The 19686-nt window shown below is 40.4% G+C and overlaps 1 protein-coding gene across 2 annotated transcripts in view; it reads left to right on the top strand.

The window, feature by feature from the left end:
* The window catches only part of LOC143782010 (intraflagellar transport protein 70A), an 80394-nt gene extending 61837 nt beyond the window's left edge, over window positions 1-18557 (top strand). Inside the window, exons 15-20 of one of the 2 annotated variants that reach the window (XM_077269051.1) lie at window positions 1831-1878; window positions 8034-8105; window positions 13021-13124; window positions 14842-14920; window positions 16347-16476; window positions 18318-18557. In XM_077269051.1, the coding sequence (XP_077125166.1) occupies window positions 1831-1878; window positions 8034-8105; window positions 13021-13124; window positions 14842-14920; window positions 16347-16476; window positions 18318-18454 (570 nt within the window). In that variant the 3' untranslated portion in view covers window positions 18455-18557. The remainder of the gene's footprint in view (window positions 1-1830; window positions 1879-8033; window positions 8106-13020; window positions 13125-14841; window positions 14921-16346; window positions 16477-18317) is intronic. The other variant, XM_077269052.1, reaches the window with a different exon arrangement.
* Window positions 18558-19686: the final 1129 nt, after the last annotated feature.

Raw genomic sequence — 19686 nt, 5'->3', positions numbered from 1 at the left:
GACAAAATTGTTGACACTCTCAACTTAATATTTGGTTGCACCCCCTTTGTAATAAATAACTGCAATCATTTGCTTCCTATAACCATCAACAAGCTTCTCCCGCCTCTCAGCTAGCATTTTGGACCACTCTTCTTTTGCAAACTGCTCCAGGTCTCTCATATTTGAAGGGTGACTTCTCCCAACAGCAATTTTAAAGGGAATATGTCACTTTGTTTTGCCGCTATAAGATGCGGCCACTGCCTTTGGGGGCTTATCTACAGCATTATAGAATGCTGTAGATAAGCCCCGAAAGGCAGTGGCCACATCTTATAGCGGCAAAACGAGGTGACAGGTTCCCTTTAAGATCTTTCCACAGGTGTTCAATGGGATTTAGATCCGGACATATTGCTGGTCACTTTAGAACTCACCAACGCTTTGTTTCCATCGTTTTCTGGGTGCTTCTTGAAGTATGTTTGGGGTCATTGTCCTACTGGAAGACCCATGATCCAGGATGCAAACCCAGCTTTCTGACACTGGGCACTACATTGCGACCCAAAATCCTTTGGTAATCTTATTTCACGATGACTTGCACACAGTCAAGGCACCTAGTGCCAGAGGCAGCAAAACCACCCCAAAACATTTTTGCGACTCCACTATATTTAACTGTAGGTACTGTATTCTTTTCTTTGTAGGCCTCATTCGGTTTTTAGTAAATAGTAAAATAATTTGCTTTAGCAAAAAGCTCTATCTTGGTCTCTTCTGTCCACAAGACACTTTCCCAGAAGGATTTTGGCTTACTTATATTTTGGCAAACTGCAGCCTAGCTTTTTTATGTCTGTGTGTCAGCAGTGGAGTCCTCATGGATCTCCTGCCATAGCATTTTAATTCATTGAAATGTCAATGGATAGTTTGTGCTGACAGCTTAAATTTTGGGGGGATTTGATTGGGGATGCTTATCCACCATCTGGACTAGCCAGCGTTCATCAGTTTTTCTCTGCCATCCACGTTCAGGGAGATTAGCTACAGTGCCATGAGTTGTAAACTTCTTTATTATGTTGCGCACCATGGATAAAAGAACATAAAGATCTCTGGAGATGGACTTGTAACCTTGAGATTGTTGATATTGTTCAACAGTTTTGGTTGTCAAGTCCTCAGACAGTTCTCTTCTCCTCTTTCTGTTCTCCATGCTTAGTGTAGCACAGTCAAACTCACAATGCAAAGATTGAGTCAACTTTCCCTTTTTATCTGGTTTCAGGTGTGATTTTCATATTGCCCACACCTGTTACTTGCCATAGGTGAGTTTGAACGAGTATCACATTCTTGAAACAAAGTTGTTCACCTACAATTTTGGAAGGGTGCCAACAATTATGTCTGGCCCGTTCTTTGAAATTATGTCCAATTTACCTTTTTTCTCAGTTTCTTTTTGTGTTTTTCCGATACTCACAAAGGAAATATACGTGTGTTAAGAAAGCATGTGTAATTGCAATAATTTTCTGGGAGAAATAATTTTCTAGTACCATTTCAAAGGTGCCAACACTTTCGGCCATGACTATGTAATTAGCATGCAGTTTGTCAGGAAATTGACGTGATTTATAATTTGATTACTGTTTAATACATTTCTATGCTATAAATTAGGATTGTAGACTCAAATATTATATGGCCCTTGGAAGGTGCATTTGGTAAAGCAAATGCAGTAATATTCCTTAACTATAATAAAATACCAAATTAGCGTCTTACTAAATCATTTATAGCCTCAAAATTTATTGGAACGTTACACAAGTGCTCTATTCACTCGCTGTTTACTGAAGCGTAGACGTCACCTCTGCATCGTTTTTCTCCTGTGTGTCTTAGCCGGGACAGTGTAACATTGAAGAATGTCCTTGCAAGAGAAAAGTTTCGGTAAACCGAGCGTTTGTCTCTCTTGTCTTTTTTATGTGTTTTTTCCATTGCTTTGGTTGCATGGAGTTTCTGAGTCCTTGCCTCTATATGGTGTATTGCTCTGCTTCCAATCTGTAGTTTTCACTGTGTATCTTATCCTAATGACTTCCACTATCAATCTTCACGCAATGAAATCTGTATACATTTTATGTAAAAATTAGCGCCACCGGCATACTTAGAGGCACTGCGGACAACAGCACCATGGATTGCAGTTGTCCACCTTTGAAGATTTTTTTTGTTTTTACTTAATTGCATGTATTTGGGGCTAAAATCATTTTTACTATTTAGTTTCATTAAAAAATTTGCACCATTTTGCTTTTATGGGAGCTTTGTTTTACTGCACCTTTCAACTGACAGGAGCTAAAAAAAGGGCTAAAAGAGCTACATACTCTCCCACTGGACCATTACAACTGGTAGCATTAGGGTTCTCACTTAACCCATTCTGCATCCAGCAATAGACAGCACAACAGAAAGGCTATAAAAGGCAAATGGTGGCAAATTTTTAATGAAACCCAATTACAAAAATTACATTTAGCCAACATTCATTTACTTAAAAAAAAAAGATCCCCAAAAGTGGACAACCAATTTAACAACACTATGATCACTAGTATGGCAGAAGCTCCATGATCTTGAACCACAGTCATCTACCACATTAACGCAATCCAGATTAGTGTTGAAATCATTACACAGAGATATTAAAGTGGCAGATTACTGTGGTTCAAGGTCGTGGCGTTTAGGCCTTAATAGCTCAAACAGTTCTTTGATTCTTCATACAAGAACATGTGTCTATGCCATTGGAAGGAATAGTGTACTTTTTAGAAGAAATACAAATCATCTTTAAAGGGATACCTCCTCTTTTATTTTCTTAAAGGGAATCTGCCAGCAGGTTTTTGCCATGTAATCTGAAGGCAGCATGCTGTAGGAGTTACAACACAGATTTCAGCGATGCCGCTTATATCAAGCTCCTCCTTTTGTTTACTTGCAATGATTGTTTTAGCACCAGGAGTTTATCATTGCTGGACTGCAGCAGCGCATGCCTCCTGGTCCAACACACCCCCTCCAGTGATAGGTAGCTCCCTGTCTATGGGCATAGTATATACAGAGCCTGATGTGGGCGGGGTTAGCTACCTCAGCTCTGCTGCATTGCTAAGTCTAAAAGGTCTGATTGTGTCAGAATGGCTGCTCCCAGTAATCTAAGTGATGCCTTGTTGGATTCAGCTTCTCTTTGCCCATGTACAACATGCTGCTTTCAGATTAGATAACAAAAACCCGCTGACAGATTCCTTTTAAAAATGGGCCCAGCATTCTTTAAGAAAAAAAAGACAGGTACTCATCTACCAATACCCCATTGCTCTTCTGTTCTGCATCCAGGGTGCTCTGATGGTCTCCTCACTTCCTGGGGCAGACTATGACCACTGCAGCCAATCAGTGACTGATGATGTTGTATCCATGCATTCATGAACATAAGCTATGCAAATGAAAAATGTTACAAATGAGTAACAAAACTTGATAGATGTAGACAATAAATACTTCGAAGACAAGAGAGTACAGTGTCCAGATTATAACCAAAGAAGAATGAGGTTTGAACCCTTGAAACAGCAGAAATAGGCAAAAGAGAAAAAGAACCAAATCAGGCTCCATCTTATGGTGAACAGCTCCTAAGGGTATGTGTCCACGGTCTAGAATCCCTGTGCTTTGGACGCAGCGGATACCCCGCTCCTCCCAAGTCCCGCCCCCTGTTGTACGCGCGGTGATTCCGGATGTGTTCATTGAACACCGCATCGTATTCATAGACTGTGTTATTTATCTTGCGGAGACGTAGTGTCTCCATAAGATAAATAGACATGCTGCGGTCTATAAAGACGCGCCGCATGTCCGGATATACATTTATATCTGTTCTTTTATTTCCAAAGTTTAGACATTATCGTAACTCACCTAATAATAAAGAGTATATAAAACTACCTAAACTATACTATATTGACATAGTCTGAAATAGCGCACATCAGTCTTAATAAAGTGCTCGCGGGAGTACACTGACCTGATTTATAAAGTAACGGGTCTGGCGTACATTTCTGGAGTTACTGGTGTCACTTACAGTGAATTTGATGGGTTATTGTGACTACACCTGTTCTTCCATGCCTATATTGGCTTAGATGCCAAAGACTGGCATGTAAACACCAAATGTCGCAATATTTTTGCAGTTGTGCTAAAACATTGCAACTATTTAAAGTGTGTACATAAGAATTTTTATGAGAAGCCCCCATAGTACGCAAATAGGACATTGCTAAGAAAAGCTGACACTCTAATCTTAGCCAGGGCTGAGCAGTTACAGTCACCTAGTATACTGTGAGCGTGGTGGTAATCACTCCTCTGCACTTCGATTGACAGCCAGCTCTGCAGAGTATATGTGTGGTGTGTGCGTGTGTGCAAAGCAGGATGTCAATCATGTGCAGGGGAGTGATAACAATGCAACAGCTCCCTGTACCACCCTGATGACTGAAGAGAGTGACCGCAGATATAATATAAGTTCATGTTCTCCCTGTAGCCGCTGTTCCAATAAGCCAGACTAACATGATAAAGGGTTGATTTGCAGGTAAATGGTCTGAAAGTCATATTTAGGCTGCTTTACTAAAACAGTGGCTGCAGAGAGAAGATGAACTTATATCCTCCCTGTAGCCGCTGTTCTAATAAGCCAGACAACATGATTAAGGTTTAGTTTGCAGGTTAATGGTCTTAAAGTCATGTTTATGCTGCTTTACTAAAACAGTGGCTGTAGAGAGAAAATGAACTTATATCCTCCCTGCAGCCGCTGCCTTCCAGTTCCACTAAGGCAGCCTAACATGATTTTCACGCTACTTACCTGCAGATTGACCCTATATCCACTGCTAAATGGCATTTTTAGGCATGACAGTATCCCTTTATGTTATACAATTTGTCATGATACCAATTCAATAACTAAAAAATTTGACGGATAGATGTCCAACTGATGAAATCCTTCATTTTTGAGGCATCCACCTTGCACAATATATCTTGGATTATGTCAGGCTTAGAGACAAATAAGGACACATGTATATACAGTTAGGTCCATATATATTTGGACAGAGACAACATTTTTCTAATTTTGGTTATAGACATCACCACAATGAATTTAAACAAAACAATTCAGATGCAGTTGAAGTTCAGACTTTCAGCTTTCATTTGAGGGTATCCACATTAAAATTGGATGAAGGGTTTAGGAGTTTCAGCTACTTAACATGTGTCACCCTGTTTTTAATGTGACCAAAAGTAATTAGACAGATTCAATAATTTTAAATAAAATATTCATTTTTAGTACTTGGTTGACAACCCTTTGTTAGCAATGACTGCCTGAAGTCTTGAACTCATGGACATCACCAGACGCTGTGTTTCCTCCTTTTTGATGCTCTGCCAGGCCTTCACTGCGGTGGTTTTCAGCTGCTGTTTGTTTGTGGGCCTTTCTGTCTGAAGTTTAGTCTTTAACAAGTGAAATGCTGCTCAATTGGGTTGAGATCAGGTGACTGACTTGGCCATTCAAGAATATTCCACTTCTTTGCTTTAATAAACTCCTGGGTTGCTTTGGCTTTATGTTTTGGGTCATTGTCCACCTGTAGTATGAAATGACGACCAATCAGTTTGGCTGCATTTGGCTGGATCTGAGCACACAGCATGGCTCTGAATACCTCAGAATTCATTCAGCTGCTTCTGTCCTGTGTCACATCATCAATAAACACTAGTGACCCAGTGCCACTGGCAGCCATGCATGCCCAAGCCATCACATTGCCTCTGCAGTGTTTTACAGATGATGTGGTATGCTTTGGATCATGAGCTGCACCACGCCTTCGCCATACTTTTCTCTTTCCATCATTCTGGTAGAGGTTGATCCTGGTTTCATCTGTCCAAAGAATGTTCTTCCAGAACTGTGCTGGCTTTTTTAGATGTTTTTTAGCAAAGTCCAGTCTAGCCATTTTATTCTTGATGCTTATGAGTGGCTTGCACCGTGCAGTGAACCCTCTGTATTTACTTTCATGCAGTCTTCTCTTTACGGTAGATTTGGATATTGATACGCCGACCTCCTGGAGACTGTTGTTCACTTGGTTGGCTGTTGTGAAGGGGTTTCTCTTCACCATGGAGATTATTCTGCGATCATCCACCACTGTTGTCTTCCGTGGGCGCCCAGGTCTTTTTGCATTGATGAGATCACCAGTGCTTTCTTTCTTTCTCAGGATGTACCAAACTGTAGATTTTCCCACTCCTAATATTGTAGCAATTTCTCGGATGGGTTTTTTCTGTTTTCGCAGGTTAATGATGGCTTGTTTCACTTGCATGAAGAGCTCCTTTGACCGCATGTTTACTTCACAGCAAAACCTTCCAAATGCAAGCACCACACCTCAAATCAACTCCAGGCCTTTTATCTGCTTAATTGAGAATGACATAACGAAGGGATTGCCCACACACCTGTCCATGAAATAGCCTTGGAGTCAATTGTCCAATTACTTTTGGTTCCTTTAAAAACAGGGTGGCACATGTTAAGGAGTTGAAACTCCTAAACTCTTCATCCAATTTTAATGTGGATACCCTCAAATGAAAGCTAAAAGTCTGAACTTCAACTGCATCTGAATTGTTTTCTTTAAAATTCATTGTGGTAATGTCTATAACCAAAATTAGAAAAATGTTGTCTCTGTCCAAATATATATGGACCTAACTGTATATTGACAGCTCTCTGGGAGAGAACAGTATGCCCAAGTGACTTTTTTGCACAACTTCCTTAGAGCTCTACAATTTCCCTTGTGCATGTGCAGTAGTGATATTTTGTGTCTTTTCATAAAGTCATGCTGACTGGACACAATTAAAGCATATCTGTCATTAAATCTCTCCACATAAATTGTATATATTGTTTAATAGATCTCTTGGACCTGATGACTCTGGTGCACTTACAGTGTAGATCCATGCCAGACTGACTGAGAGCTGCAGCTTGTACTAAGCAGTGTGAGATCTCAGCAGTTGCAGCAGGAAGGAGCTGTCAATCTGGCTATTTGGGCATAAATTGAGTCAGACTTTCAAGCCAGAATATTCTGTAATTTTGACACAGTAAGTACCCCAGCTTCATTAGGTGCAAGAGACCTATTAATATATACAGTGACAGATCCACTGAAAGCATTTTAAAGTATAAGCAGTATATTACCTGTAAATTATGTATACGATGACAGCAGAGGGCATTAACAGGGCTGTAGAGTATGGAATCAAAGACTTGGTATAGTTTCTAAACACTATTTGGAAAACAGCATTGTTCTTATTTGCGCTGGCATTTATATTACTCCAACTATTATGTTGATATGTGATACTATATAATAACTTATGTATAGGAAATACTACCTACTTTTTGGATTTTTGTACTGTAGTTTTTGGTACTTGGTGCATGGGCTATTAATGTTTGCAAGTATTTTTTATGCTTAATGCTGGCAGTATATGTGAGATACTACATGCAATCATTGTGAAGTGAAGTTAAAGGGAATCTGTCACCAGGGTTTTGTCATGTTATCTGAGAGCACCGTCACGTAGGGTCAAAGGTCCTGTTTCCAGCAATATGTCACTTGCTAGGCTGTATGTTTTGCTGTTTCAATGTTTCAATACAATCAGTGTTTTATCAGCAGGAGATTATCACTACAGTTCAAGCTGCCCCTGTGCCTCCTAGTCCAGCCAAACCCCATCACTGATTAGCAGCTTTCTGTCCATACACAGTGTACACAGAAATCTGACAGTGGTGTAGGGGAGTTATACAGAGCTCAGCATTCTGAGCTCTGCTAAGTCTGCAACATAGAAAACTGTGATTCTATGACAACTGCTGCAAACAGTAATCTAAGTGATACATTGCTAGAATCAGGGTCTTTTCCATGCTGCTCTCAGAATACATCACAAAAACTTGCTGACAGATTCCCTGTAAGAAGAAGCAAGCTTTGTCATCATCATTGTCATTCATTGAGTTACTTAGGAGGTACTCTACCATTATTCAGAATACAAAGCAAAGCACAATATATGTGCCATATGTTTTTTCAATACAGCTTTTTTATTGATCATATCTCACATCTCTTATTTTTCAGATCCTGAATGTCAGCGCCATTGTCCTTGCAAATCTGTGTGTGTCTTACATTATGACAAGCCAAAATGATCTGGTAAGTTTGCGCTGATGCATCAACCCCTCGAAAGTGAAATGTTTAAAGAGAACCTGTCCTCGGGATAAGGCATGTTAAACTAAAGGTATGACCATAAAGGTGATGTTCTACTGATTTCATAGGTGCCTTCAGTGTAGAAATCCGCAGCCTGGTTGTTATTTATTGATCATTATACGTTTGGGTGCAACAAGCAGTTCGTGCATTGGGGCAGTGCTTTGGGGAGGGTCTTCGGCTCTGCCATGGCCCCTCAGTTGCTTCGGGTGTTCGTATCTTCACATCACATTGTTTAAAATTTCTCGCCGGTGATATCCTAACTCCAGGCAATGCTTGCACACATACATCTTGCGGTGGGCTTCAGGAAAATGGCATCAGCGCATATTAAGATCTCAGCTTAACGATGAGCAGAGATCTTAATCTGAACATGCGTTGCCACCGACGCTATTTTATTAACCGCCGGGAGGTCAGTGAGCATGCACTGACACCGACACAGTTTTACTGAAGCCCGCAACCAGATCAATCTATGCATGCTATATGCCCCCCTGTGATCTCTGTGCCCCCCAGCTATGTGCATCCCTGTGATCTCTTTGGCTCCCAGCTTTGTGTCCCCCTGTGATCCCTGTGCCCCCTGCTATGTACCCCCTGTGATATTTGTGCTCCCATGTGATCTGTGCCCCCTGTGATCTCTGTCTCCTCCTGCAATATGCCCCTCCATGATCTTTGTATCCCCCAGCTATGTGCCCTCCTTTGATCTATGCTCCACCCCTGTGATTTCTGTGCCCCCCTGTGATTTTCGTGACACCCCTGGAAAAGCAGCTGTGAGAAGCAACATGATCAGCATCACCTAACATCACAGCTGCACCAAAGAGAAGCAGCTCCAGCTGTCACATTAAGGATGAGTTACCATAATTAATTGTTTGACTAAATATACCGGGGTAATTTTGAAGGTGATCATTTTTATGTGGCCCCCGGATGATGGTAGAAATCTCCAAATGGCCCCCAGCTGGAAAAAGGTTCCCCACCCCTGGACTATGTAAAAAAGTTCATAAAAGGAAAAAAAATCTAAAAATATATTTAAAAATATATATATATATATATATTACACCAATAAATACACGTTTATGTAAAATTAAAGTACACATATTCGGTATTTATCGCGTCTGAAATGACCCAATCTATAAAACTTTCACAGTAGTTAAACCCTTCAGTGAACGCCATAACAAAACATGGCAAACTATGGTTTTTCATCATACCGCAGGGAAAAAAGTGGAATAAAACGTGATCGAAAAGAATGTTCTTATTCTGCACTGAAGCTTTATAATGAAACACTGCAATGTGCCCTGAATGAAGCTGCACCTCCTATACACAGAACAACACGGCACAGACGGCGACAACCCTGGCACACGCTGCAAACACTTTTCTCACAGCTGTGCTCCAGGTGCGCCGAAGGTCTGTGGAGAAAATCCAACCTACCCGAAGATTTCATCCATTATAAGTTTATGCTTAAAACATACACCACTGCCCTTCACCTCTCCAAACAAACCTATTTCAACACCCTCATCAACTCACTATACAATAACCTGAAATGTCTCTCTGACACGTTTCATTCCCTACTCAACCCAAGAGTGCAGGCCCCAATGAAAGATCAACGTGCTGACGATCTGGCCAATTATTTCAAAGAAAAAATTGACCATATCCGACAGGAAATTATCTCCCAATCCCCTTATGCCATGCACTGTCCTCCCTACCCCACTGCATCTAGCTCACTCTCTGACATCTTCTCGCCCGACCACTTGCACCAGTGACCCCATTCCGTCGCATCTCCTCCAGTCCCTTTCCCCTGCTCTCCCCACTCACCTACCAAAAATACTCAACCTATCTCTCTCTTCTGGTATCTTTCCCTCCTCATTTAAGCATGCCATGCCTCGACCAAAACTGTGCCACTAACTATAGACCTGTCTCTAATCTTACCTTCATCTCTAAACTCCTGGAACCTGGTCCACTCCCATCTTATCTGCTATCTCTCAGATAACTCTCTTCTCGACCCTAAAGATTTCGTTTTACGCTTTTTACAGTCTACTGAAACTGCCCTTACTAAAGTCTCTAATGATCTATTAACAGCTAAATCTAATGATCACTGCTCCCTGCTAATTCTCTTGGATCTCTCTACAGCATTTGACACTGTGGATCATCAGCTCCTCCTCACTATGCTCCGCTCCATCGGCCTCAAGGACACCGTTCTCTACTAGTTCGCCTCCTACCTCTCTGACCGATTCTTCACTGTATCTTTTGCTGGTTCCTCCTCCTCTCACCTTCCTCTTACTGTTGGAGTTCCTCAAGGATCGGTTCTAGGCCCCCTCCTCTTCTCTTTGTATACTGCCCCTATTGGTCAAACAGTCAGTAGGTTTGGTTTCCAGTACCATCTCTATGCTAATGACACCCAATTATACACTTCTTCTCCTGATTTCGTGCCTACCTTTTTAGATAACACCAGTGATTGTCTTACCGCTGTCTCTAACTCTATTTGAAATTGAACCTGTCAAAACTGAACTCCCTCTACTAATGTACCTATGGCCGACATTGCCATTTCCGTATGTGGTTCCTCCCTTCTCCCCAGCAACACACCTTCTGTCTTGGGGTCATACTTGATTCCGAGCTTTCATTCACCCCCCACATCCGATCACTGGCTCGCTCTTGTTATCTGCACCTCAAAAATATTTCTAGAATTCAACCCTTTCTTACTTTCGACTCTGCAAAAACTCTCACTGTTTCTCTTAATCATTCTCGTCTGGACAATTGTAACTCTCTACTAATCGGACTCCCTTTTACCAAACTCTCCCCTCTCCAATCTGTCTTGAATGCTGCAGCCAGGATCATATTCCTCACCAATCGTTACACCGATGCCTGTCATTACACTGGTTACCCATCCACTACAGAATCCAGTACAAAATTATTACCCTCATCCACAAAGCACTCCATGGCTCGGCACCACCATACATCTCCTCCCTCACCCTACCCGTGCCCTCTGTTCTAATGACCTTAGGTTAACATCCTCAATAATCTGAACCTCCCACTCCTGTCTCCAAACTTTTCACGTTCTGCGCCAATTCTTTGGAATGCATTACCCAGGTTAATACGATTAATCCCCAATCCCCTCAGTTTTAACCGTGCCCTAAAAATTTTGTTCAGACTGGCCTACCGCCTCAACACATCAATCTAACTGTCCCTGTGTGGCCCATTCAAAATTTTTACCATAATCAGGATCCTCACATCATGTTCTCACACGCTTTATGCATTTCATAGACCTCTGTGTCTGTACTATTACATACTTAGGCTGATAACCGGTTCATGCAGCATTACATGAACACTTGATTCTTACACTTTGGCTGGTCCAAACAACGAAAGCAATTGTTACCATCCATCCATCTCGTGTCTCCCCTTTTCCTCATAGATTGTAAGCTTGTGAGCAGGCCCCTCATTCCTCCTGGTATCTGTTTTGATCTATGTGTTTATTGTTATGCTGTAATGTCTATTGTCTGTACAAGTCCCCTCTATAATGTAAAGTGCTGCGGAATATGTCGGTGTTATAGAAATACCATTTTTATTTACATTAATAATAATTTTATCGCTAAACACGTCATCTTGTCCCGCAAAAAACAAGCTGCCATACAGCTCCATCAGCGGAAAAATTAAATGTTGTAGCTCTCAGAATAAAGTGACGCAAAAATAATAATTTTTTCTATGAAAGGTTTTATTGTGTAAAAGAGCCAAAACATGAAAAAATAACATAAATGAGGTATCTCTGTAATCGTACTGACGCAAAGAATAACATCGCATTATCAATTTTACCACACACGGAACGGCATTAAAAAAAAACAATTCCTGAATTGCTGGTTTTTGTTCATTCTTCCTCCCAAAAGTCGGAATAGAAAACGATCAAAAAATGTCATTTGCCTGAAAATTGTACCAATAAAGATACAAATACCTCCCACCTGACCGTCAGAAGAAATATGTGAAAATTATAGATAGGTCTCAAAATATGGGGATTCAAAAGCTTGTTTATGATAAAAAGCGTCTTTTAGTGTGTGACGGCAGCCAAACAGAAAAAAACAATATAAATCTGGTATCACTGTAATTGCACCTACCCAAAGAATAAAGTTGCCTAATCACAAGGAACATCATAAAAAATAAATAAAACCAATTTTTCACTTGGTGTTGATTTTTTCATTCTGGCTCCCAAAGATCGCAGTAAGGCTCGGTGCACATTTATCCTGCACTCTCTGCTGAGCGCTTGCATCGGGGTTTCCATGTAATTCTCTGAAATCTGTTATTCAGAGGGAGCCACCAGCAGAAGATTCCCTATAATGAGGCAGATGGAGGCACTGTGGACATCGTATAGGCTAATTTCCGGCGGTGTCTGTATTTTTTAGGATTGCATAAAAGTACAATCGACCACAGTTTTATGCACTTCTGAAAAGGACAGCTCTGAAAAGAGTCCAGACCGAGTCCAGAGTAACTCTGCTTCCTCATTATAGTGAATGAATCCCTTTTGGGTTTCATCCGAATCACATCACTCAGAGATTTAGTTGTAAACCCCAATATAAGTGCTCAGCATAGAATCAGACTAGAACGCGATCAAAAGCTGTCATGTCCCCAAAAATGGTACCAATAAAAACATCAACTTGCCCGCAAAAAACAAGTCCTCACATGACTCTGTGGGCCAAAATTTGTACAAATTATATCTATTATATATTATATCTAAATATCTATAGGCAAAAAATAGTTTTTGCAGCAAACTTTGTGTTTTATATGATCTACTGGTATTCATACAAGTGAGCTATTTAATAGGTTATACAATTTTTACCAGTCGCAAAGCAAGACAATTTTATTTAGAACTATTTATCACTTGTTCACCTAGGCTGAAGAATTTATGAGGAAAATAGAAAAAGAAGAAGAGCAAATTGCTTATGACTACCCAGATAAGAAAATATACCATCTCTGTATCGTTAACTTAGTTATTGGGTAAGTGATCATGAAATACTGTGCTTTAAAAAGGATGTGTAACTTTCCATGAATATGAAATGTTTTACTTGGTATAAATGTTGCTGTTCTCCAGAATCTGGCATTGTTTTTCTTTTGTTCCTGCGTTTCTCCATTCCTGGCCATCTTTTCCCTACATATAATTATACAAATTTAGCAGGCAGCAAGACAGCAGAAAAAGAATACGCACCCGCAATAGCTTAGGTTTCTCAGTGTGTGAGATGTAAGGATACAGCTCTGATCTCTTAGTCTAACCTCCTGCATGATTAGAAAGTGCTGGGAGATTAGAGTACAGATGACTCAAACCTTTCAAATAAGGTCCTTGTGCAGGAATGAGCAGCACAGCTGAGTTTAGCTGTGCCACATTACAAACTATTGTATAATCTCTCCTTTTCTTATAGCATTGTCAGCTCTGCTGTCCTGCCAGTCCAGAGATGAGTTACACTCAAAGCAACTTTTGAGCACAACAGACATAAGTGCGATTACTGACATCTCTCTGGATAGGCAGTGTAGTGGAGGGGCAGTATAGCAGAGCTGCGCTCTAATCGCGCAGCATTTTCTAATTATGCAGGAGGTTAGACCAGGAGATCAGGGCTATATTGTTACATCTCGCACACTGAAAAGCCTAAGCTATTGTGGGGACATGTTGTTTATCTCCTGTGTGTTCCTGCCTTTTTATGATTGACCAACTCAAACAGAGAATTTAGTACACGCCTCCCTTGAAAATGTCTGATAACGCCCACTTTGGCATAGCAAAAGTTAACCCATTAGGTGCCAAATACTTTTTTTATTTCCAATGTCTATACAACGGAGAAGTAAAATTTAATGGAAAAAAAGAATATTCTGTTCTGCAGCCACTATTAACTTGTGTGTCCACTTGTACATGGAAAATTTGATGAAACATATTCCTTAAATCATGCCATTACCGGTTCACTCTGTGGCAGGGAAATGATACGTTATCAATGATCAAATGTGCATAGGCAGAAAACAGCCAATCAGTGGGGGTGATGGGGGGTTATACAGAGCTCATGAATATGGAGGACTGCATGGCAGCAGGTTTACTAGTTCTCTAGTGATAATTTCCTTCTAATAAAATAGGGATTAGCTTTGATAAAAAAGTAAGCAGGTAGCCCAGTAAGTGACACATCGCTGGAGTCAGGGTCTCTGTCTATATATTAGGTGGCAAAAACCTGGTGACAGATTTCCTTTAACATACATTTACTGACATTCCCTGAACTTACTCAACGAGAGCTGGAATCAGAATCTTTATTATACAGTCTGTCCACATTCTGCTATTGGGTAGAGATTGGGTGCTTTTTATGGTAAGTTGTGTGTGATAAATGCTGCCTCCATGTTTCCTTATGTGTGTGGCAAAAAGCTCCTATTTTATAATGTATATGTATTTATTGCTATACACGAAAATAGATTGGAGGCTGCATGATACTCCTGCTGAGGTGGTGTGTCTGCAGTTAAGACGTCTATACATAAGAAAACCTACTTAGCTATTTTCCGAATCTGGACACTTAGTAGAAGCTGATGATGCATAATATGGTCATAGTGGTGGTGGCTGAACGCAGAAGAGAGTTTGATCACAATGGAAAATAATACTTTTTGTAGGATTCTTTCAGATCTCTTCTTGGCATCTGATATCGTTAGAACGCTTATTAATGATTTATTTATGTTTTCTGTTTTTCTACAGAACTCTTTACTGTGCCAAAGGGAATTATGAGTTCGGCATATCACGAGTTATCAAAAGCCTGGAGCCGTACAACAAAAAGGCAAGTGTGAAACTAGACCATAACACGGTTTCCCACACGTTTTTGCAGACTTCTTGTAGGTGTTGGCAAAACATAATCAGGCTTGAATGTTCTTCTTTGTAAGAAAACTTTCATTTTGCCACCTTACCTCACAAACATAAAAAGATTACGAGAGTTTGTTGTCACATGCAGCTTCTTTAATGTTGCTGTAGGCCTCTTGGCAGCCTCCCGAGCAAATTTTCTTGTTGTATTTTCATCTATTTGTGAGAGACATCAAGTTCCAGGTAACTGTTGTGGCAAATTTGAGCATTTTCTTGAGGTCACATCTAATGACTAGGAAATTTTTTTGTAACCTTCTCCTGGCTGATAACTTTCAATAATGAGAGCCCTTTGCTGTGTTGTAAGCTGTTTATGGACCATGGCTTTTGCTGTAAAATGCAACTATGAACATGTCAGGAAAATCCTACTAGAACAGCTAATCTTTACATGGGGCTAATCAGTATTCCTGTAGATGATGCAGCTGTGTACTGACTACTGTTTAACATGAGTTTAACTATGATTGTATTATTCTGAACTAAAGCACAGCAACAATTATAAAATGGTGCTCACACTTATGTAACAACATTATTTTATTTTTATTATTTTTACCCCCTCAAAATGATTTCAGTTTGCTTCTCAATGGATTTGTATAGATTACGGGTGGCATTAAAGGTGGAAAAAGTTCTGAAATGATTCTTCTTGGTACATTTTTTTGCTACTTGACCAAAATCTGGCATTTTAACAGGGGTGTGTAGACTTTTTATATCCACTGTATGCATTACTAGGGCTCTGTAGTTTTATATAACAAAGACTAAAATTACAAAGACTATATAGTAATCTGGGTTTGCATTTTTTTTTTAAATTGTAGATGTGCACTTTACAGGACCTCTAAAATTGAATGGATGCTCATCAATAAAGTGCCCCTAAAACAGAGCTTTCTGCGGTGTGTGACCAATACTGTTCTCTAGAATGAAGTACATGTATCCGGCCACTTTATTACTGGACTTTGGCATCTTCTAATCTTTCAGAATTTCTTGTTCCCTGCGATTAAAGCATCATTTAATGTTTGGCCAAAGCAGCCGAAACATAGGACTCCATTACAGCACTCTGCCAGCGGTGCAGCCAGTGTAACAGCCCAATAGGGGGCACTAATGGCACAAACTACTTTAACCCTTGGTGCATGTTATACTTTCTCTGACACATAAGAAGCTCAATTTTACCAGTATGATTGCTGTCCATTTTACAGTAACTTGGTGACTGGCGGTAGACTGCACATCATATTTGCTGTTTCCACCTTTTTCCCACTCTTCAGTGAGAAGCAAGCCTTGTGATCTGTACTTTCTGTTGCATACGAGATTACTTGCCGAATAGTGATGTGCTTTACAATATCTGTTGGTTTGCCTTACAGCTAGGAACAGACACATGGTATTATGCAAAGAGGTGCTTTCTATCCTTGCTGGAAAACATGTCGAAGCACATGATCATGCTCCAGGACAGTGTCATCTATGAGGCTATTCAATTTTTGGAACATTGTGAAAGTAAGTTTGGAAAGAGTTTGGGACAGGGTTGCATAGGTGAACACAGTTCTGCCGACACGCGTGTGTTTTACCTGTTTTGTGAAGGACAAATTATAAAATAAGCTGGACTTCGACTACTTTTAAATTGCATATTCGCAAAGACACCCGGCATATTTAAAAAACGTAACCATGTGCCCTATTCACCAGATGGAGGCCAAAAAAAGAACCCACTTGACACCCGCTCCCTCAACTGATTATAAAGTGATGGCCTATCCTAGCACTATGCCTTTACTTTATACGATGCCATTGGTATCATTATTATTAGTCATAGTAATAATAAGAATATTTATTTTAAAGCAAAAATAATTCCTGGGAAATGTGACAAGGTTTTACCTACAAAAGATATATAATAAATGCAAATACAGTAAACATAAAGGGGTATTCCCATCTCCAAGATCCTATCCCAATATGCAGTAGGTATAATAATAATAATACTATTAGCAAATATCTCCAATTCGAAATTTAGTATAATTCTTCTGATAAGCTATGTCACTTACCCCTTTTGCAGGGCACTGCAGTACTTTAGACATTCATGGTTTCGTTATGACCACTAACAGCTAACTTTCTGTCATTATATGAGTGGTCGAAACCATGGAAACCATGGATACCTAAGCTACTGCAATGCCCTGCACATGGGGTAAATGACAGAGCTTATCAGATAAACTGTACTACATTTCTAATCCTACTATATATTGGGATAGGATCTTGGAGATGGGAATACCACTTTAAACTAACAGTGGAAGACTGGTACAGATGGAGAACCCTGCCCAAGTGAGACTACATTCTATAAGGCAATGGTCCCCAACCATTCTTACTTTGAGAACCACATTTTACTTTCGAAAGATGGTTGCTAGAAACATCCATCGTGCCCATCCTCCCCGCTATAGTGTCACCCAGAGCCCCGATTGCTGGTACAATGACAGCCAAAGCTCCCGCACAGAAAGCACCTTTTGCGCACCTTTCTTATACTAACATCCAAGGATTCCCACTTAACCCCTCAGAATTCATGAAGCACTCCTGCCACACAATTGCATCCAGCTTAAAGAAAACCTCTAAGTAACAGTATCCCACGTCTCCAGCTTCCCGTATCTATACCCTCCACCAGACCAGTATACACATCCAGATCTGCTCTTCTGTGCAGGGCAGCTCACAAAGGTCACCATCTGGGGACCTCCTCCTTAGGCCTGGTTGCTAGACCTTTTGCACCATGTTTCAGATAGCCACGAGCCACACATCATTGCCCCGAGAGCTAAATATGTTTCCTGATCCACAGGTTGGAGAATGGAGACAGTAGCCCGGTGGGTTGGAGGGTAAGAGGTGGCAGTGGGGTCATTGCAGGTTGGAGAGATGGGTTTTCAGGTTGCCTTTGAAGGCTTCAGTTGTGGAGATAGAGAGTTCCAGAGTATAGCAAATGCTCAGGAGTAATCTTTGTATAGCGGTTCATTGGTAAGGGGCGCCCAGTATCTGGGGAACATGCCCTGCGAGCCCTATAGCTACACGTGGACATACCGGTAATGATACATCAGGAAACAATAGCCCTCATGTCTACGTTATCAAGACTGTCAGTTCTAACCGCGAGGTCCTGTGACAGATGCTCCTTAGTGTTCATTCTACAGTGTACCTGGACCGGCGATCATCAGTGGCTCCCATTACAGATATCTCTGCCCCTTTTACAGCCAGTAAAATATACAATAGAAAGCTAGGTCATGCGCCGGCCTACAGTACTGTGGGCGATTTGTGTCATTGTATCACTCGGAACACTAACACCAGAATGCACCAAACTCATTCTTTTCCCTTTACAGTTTATGGTAAAACTATACCGGCCCTAATCGAGCAACCATTGGAAGAAGACAAGATGCACATCGGCAAGAACACCGTAACGTATGAAGCAAGACAGCTGAAAGCATTAATGTATGAAATAACATCCTGGAAAATGTAATTTCTGCATCCGGAAATCCTGTTCTCTTCTTTTCTTTTTCTTTATGTTATTGAAAGTGTAAATGTAATTTTGTAGTGTTCTAATTAAATTATTTTGTATACAAGATTGTATCTATACTTTCTTTCTAGCGGAGGAAAGTGACTTGGAGCTAGCGGCATCAGCACGGCAGGATGCTGCGGTATCAGACCATCTGCCAGCTGCTGGGGTTGCCTTTGCTGCAGTATAGTTGAGGGTCACTGCCAGGTCTCTTCTTACATTTGCCATCACTCGCATTCCCATTTAAAGACATTTTTGACATTGGATGTAATTGGTTACCATTTTATTGTGCATGTGTTGCCTTGTATTAACATCATTATATTTTGTAGATCTGCTCTCCAATGCATATATATTGCATAGAATGTTGTGTTCAGGTTAGATAACTTTATAACTGCAGTGTAAAGCATGGGGGAGAAACCACAAAACAGCCTTTGATCATCATTTAATTCGAGAAATATAGAATTTTAAGGTTCCTTTACACGTAACTGTGTCATCCAGAATCACAAATCCTAAAAACGCTAAAGTAAATAAGTATTTCCCCAATATATTGACATGGGTGGGATGTATGGATCAGAAACATAAGAGGACTGATTGTGGCGAGACTATGCTTCTTCTGTTACATGAATATGAAGTACAGCAGTGGCTTTTAGGCTTAAAGTGAATTATAATGAGTCTTTGATACAGGAAAAATGTATCTTTGTACCGTTTTAGCCAGTAGATAGAAAAATATAAAACTTTGAGAGTCCTCAGTGGTTGATACCTTTTAATGGCTAATTGTAAAGATGGTAACACAGAGCAAGGTTTCCAGACTACTCATGTCTCTTCATCAGGCTCAGTATTCAGACCTGAGTCATCTGGCAAGCTTGCCATTAGTGATGAGCGAACGTGCTCGGATAAACATATCCGAGTATATATATATATATATGTATATATATATATATATATATATACGGTATATATATAAAAAATTGGATATACAGCACTCTAGATGTGGTGCTCCTGTAAGGGTCCCACTCCGTATAAGTAATAATACAAAGTACTCGGCACTCAAATACAGTGGGGCAAAAAAGTATTTAGTCAGTCAGCAATAGTGCAAGTTCCACCACTTAAAAAGATGAGAGGCGTCTGTAATTTACATCATAGGTAGACCTCAACTATGGGAGACAAACTGAGAAAAAAAAATCCAGAAAATCACA

This window comes from Ranitomeya variabilis, chromosome 6 (assembly GCF_051348905.1).
Source record: "Ranitomeya variabilis isolate aRanVar5 chromosome 6, aRanVar5.hap1, whole genome shotgun sequence".
Taxonomy (NCBI): domain Eukaryota; kingdom Metazoa; phylum Chordata; class Amphibia; order Anura; family Dendrobatidae; genus Ranitomeya; species Ranitomeya variabilis.
Note: the sequence above shows the minus strand (reverse complement) of the source record. Positions and strands in the feature narration are given on the sequence as shown.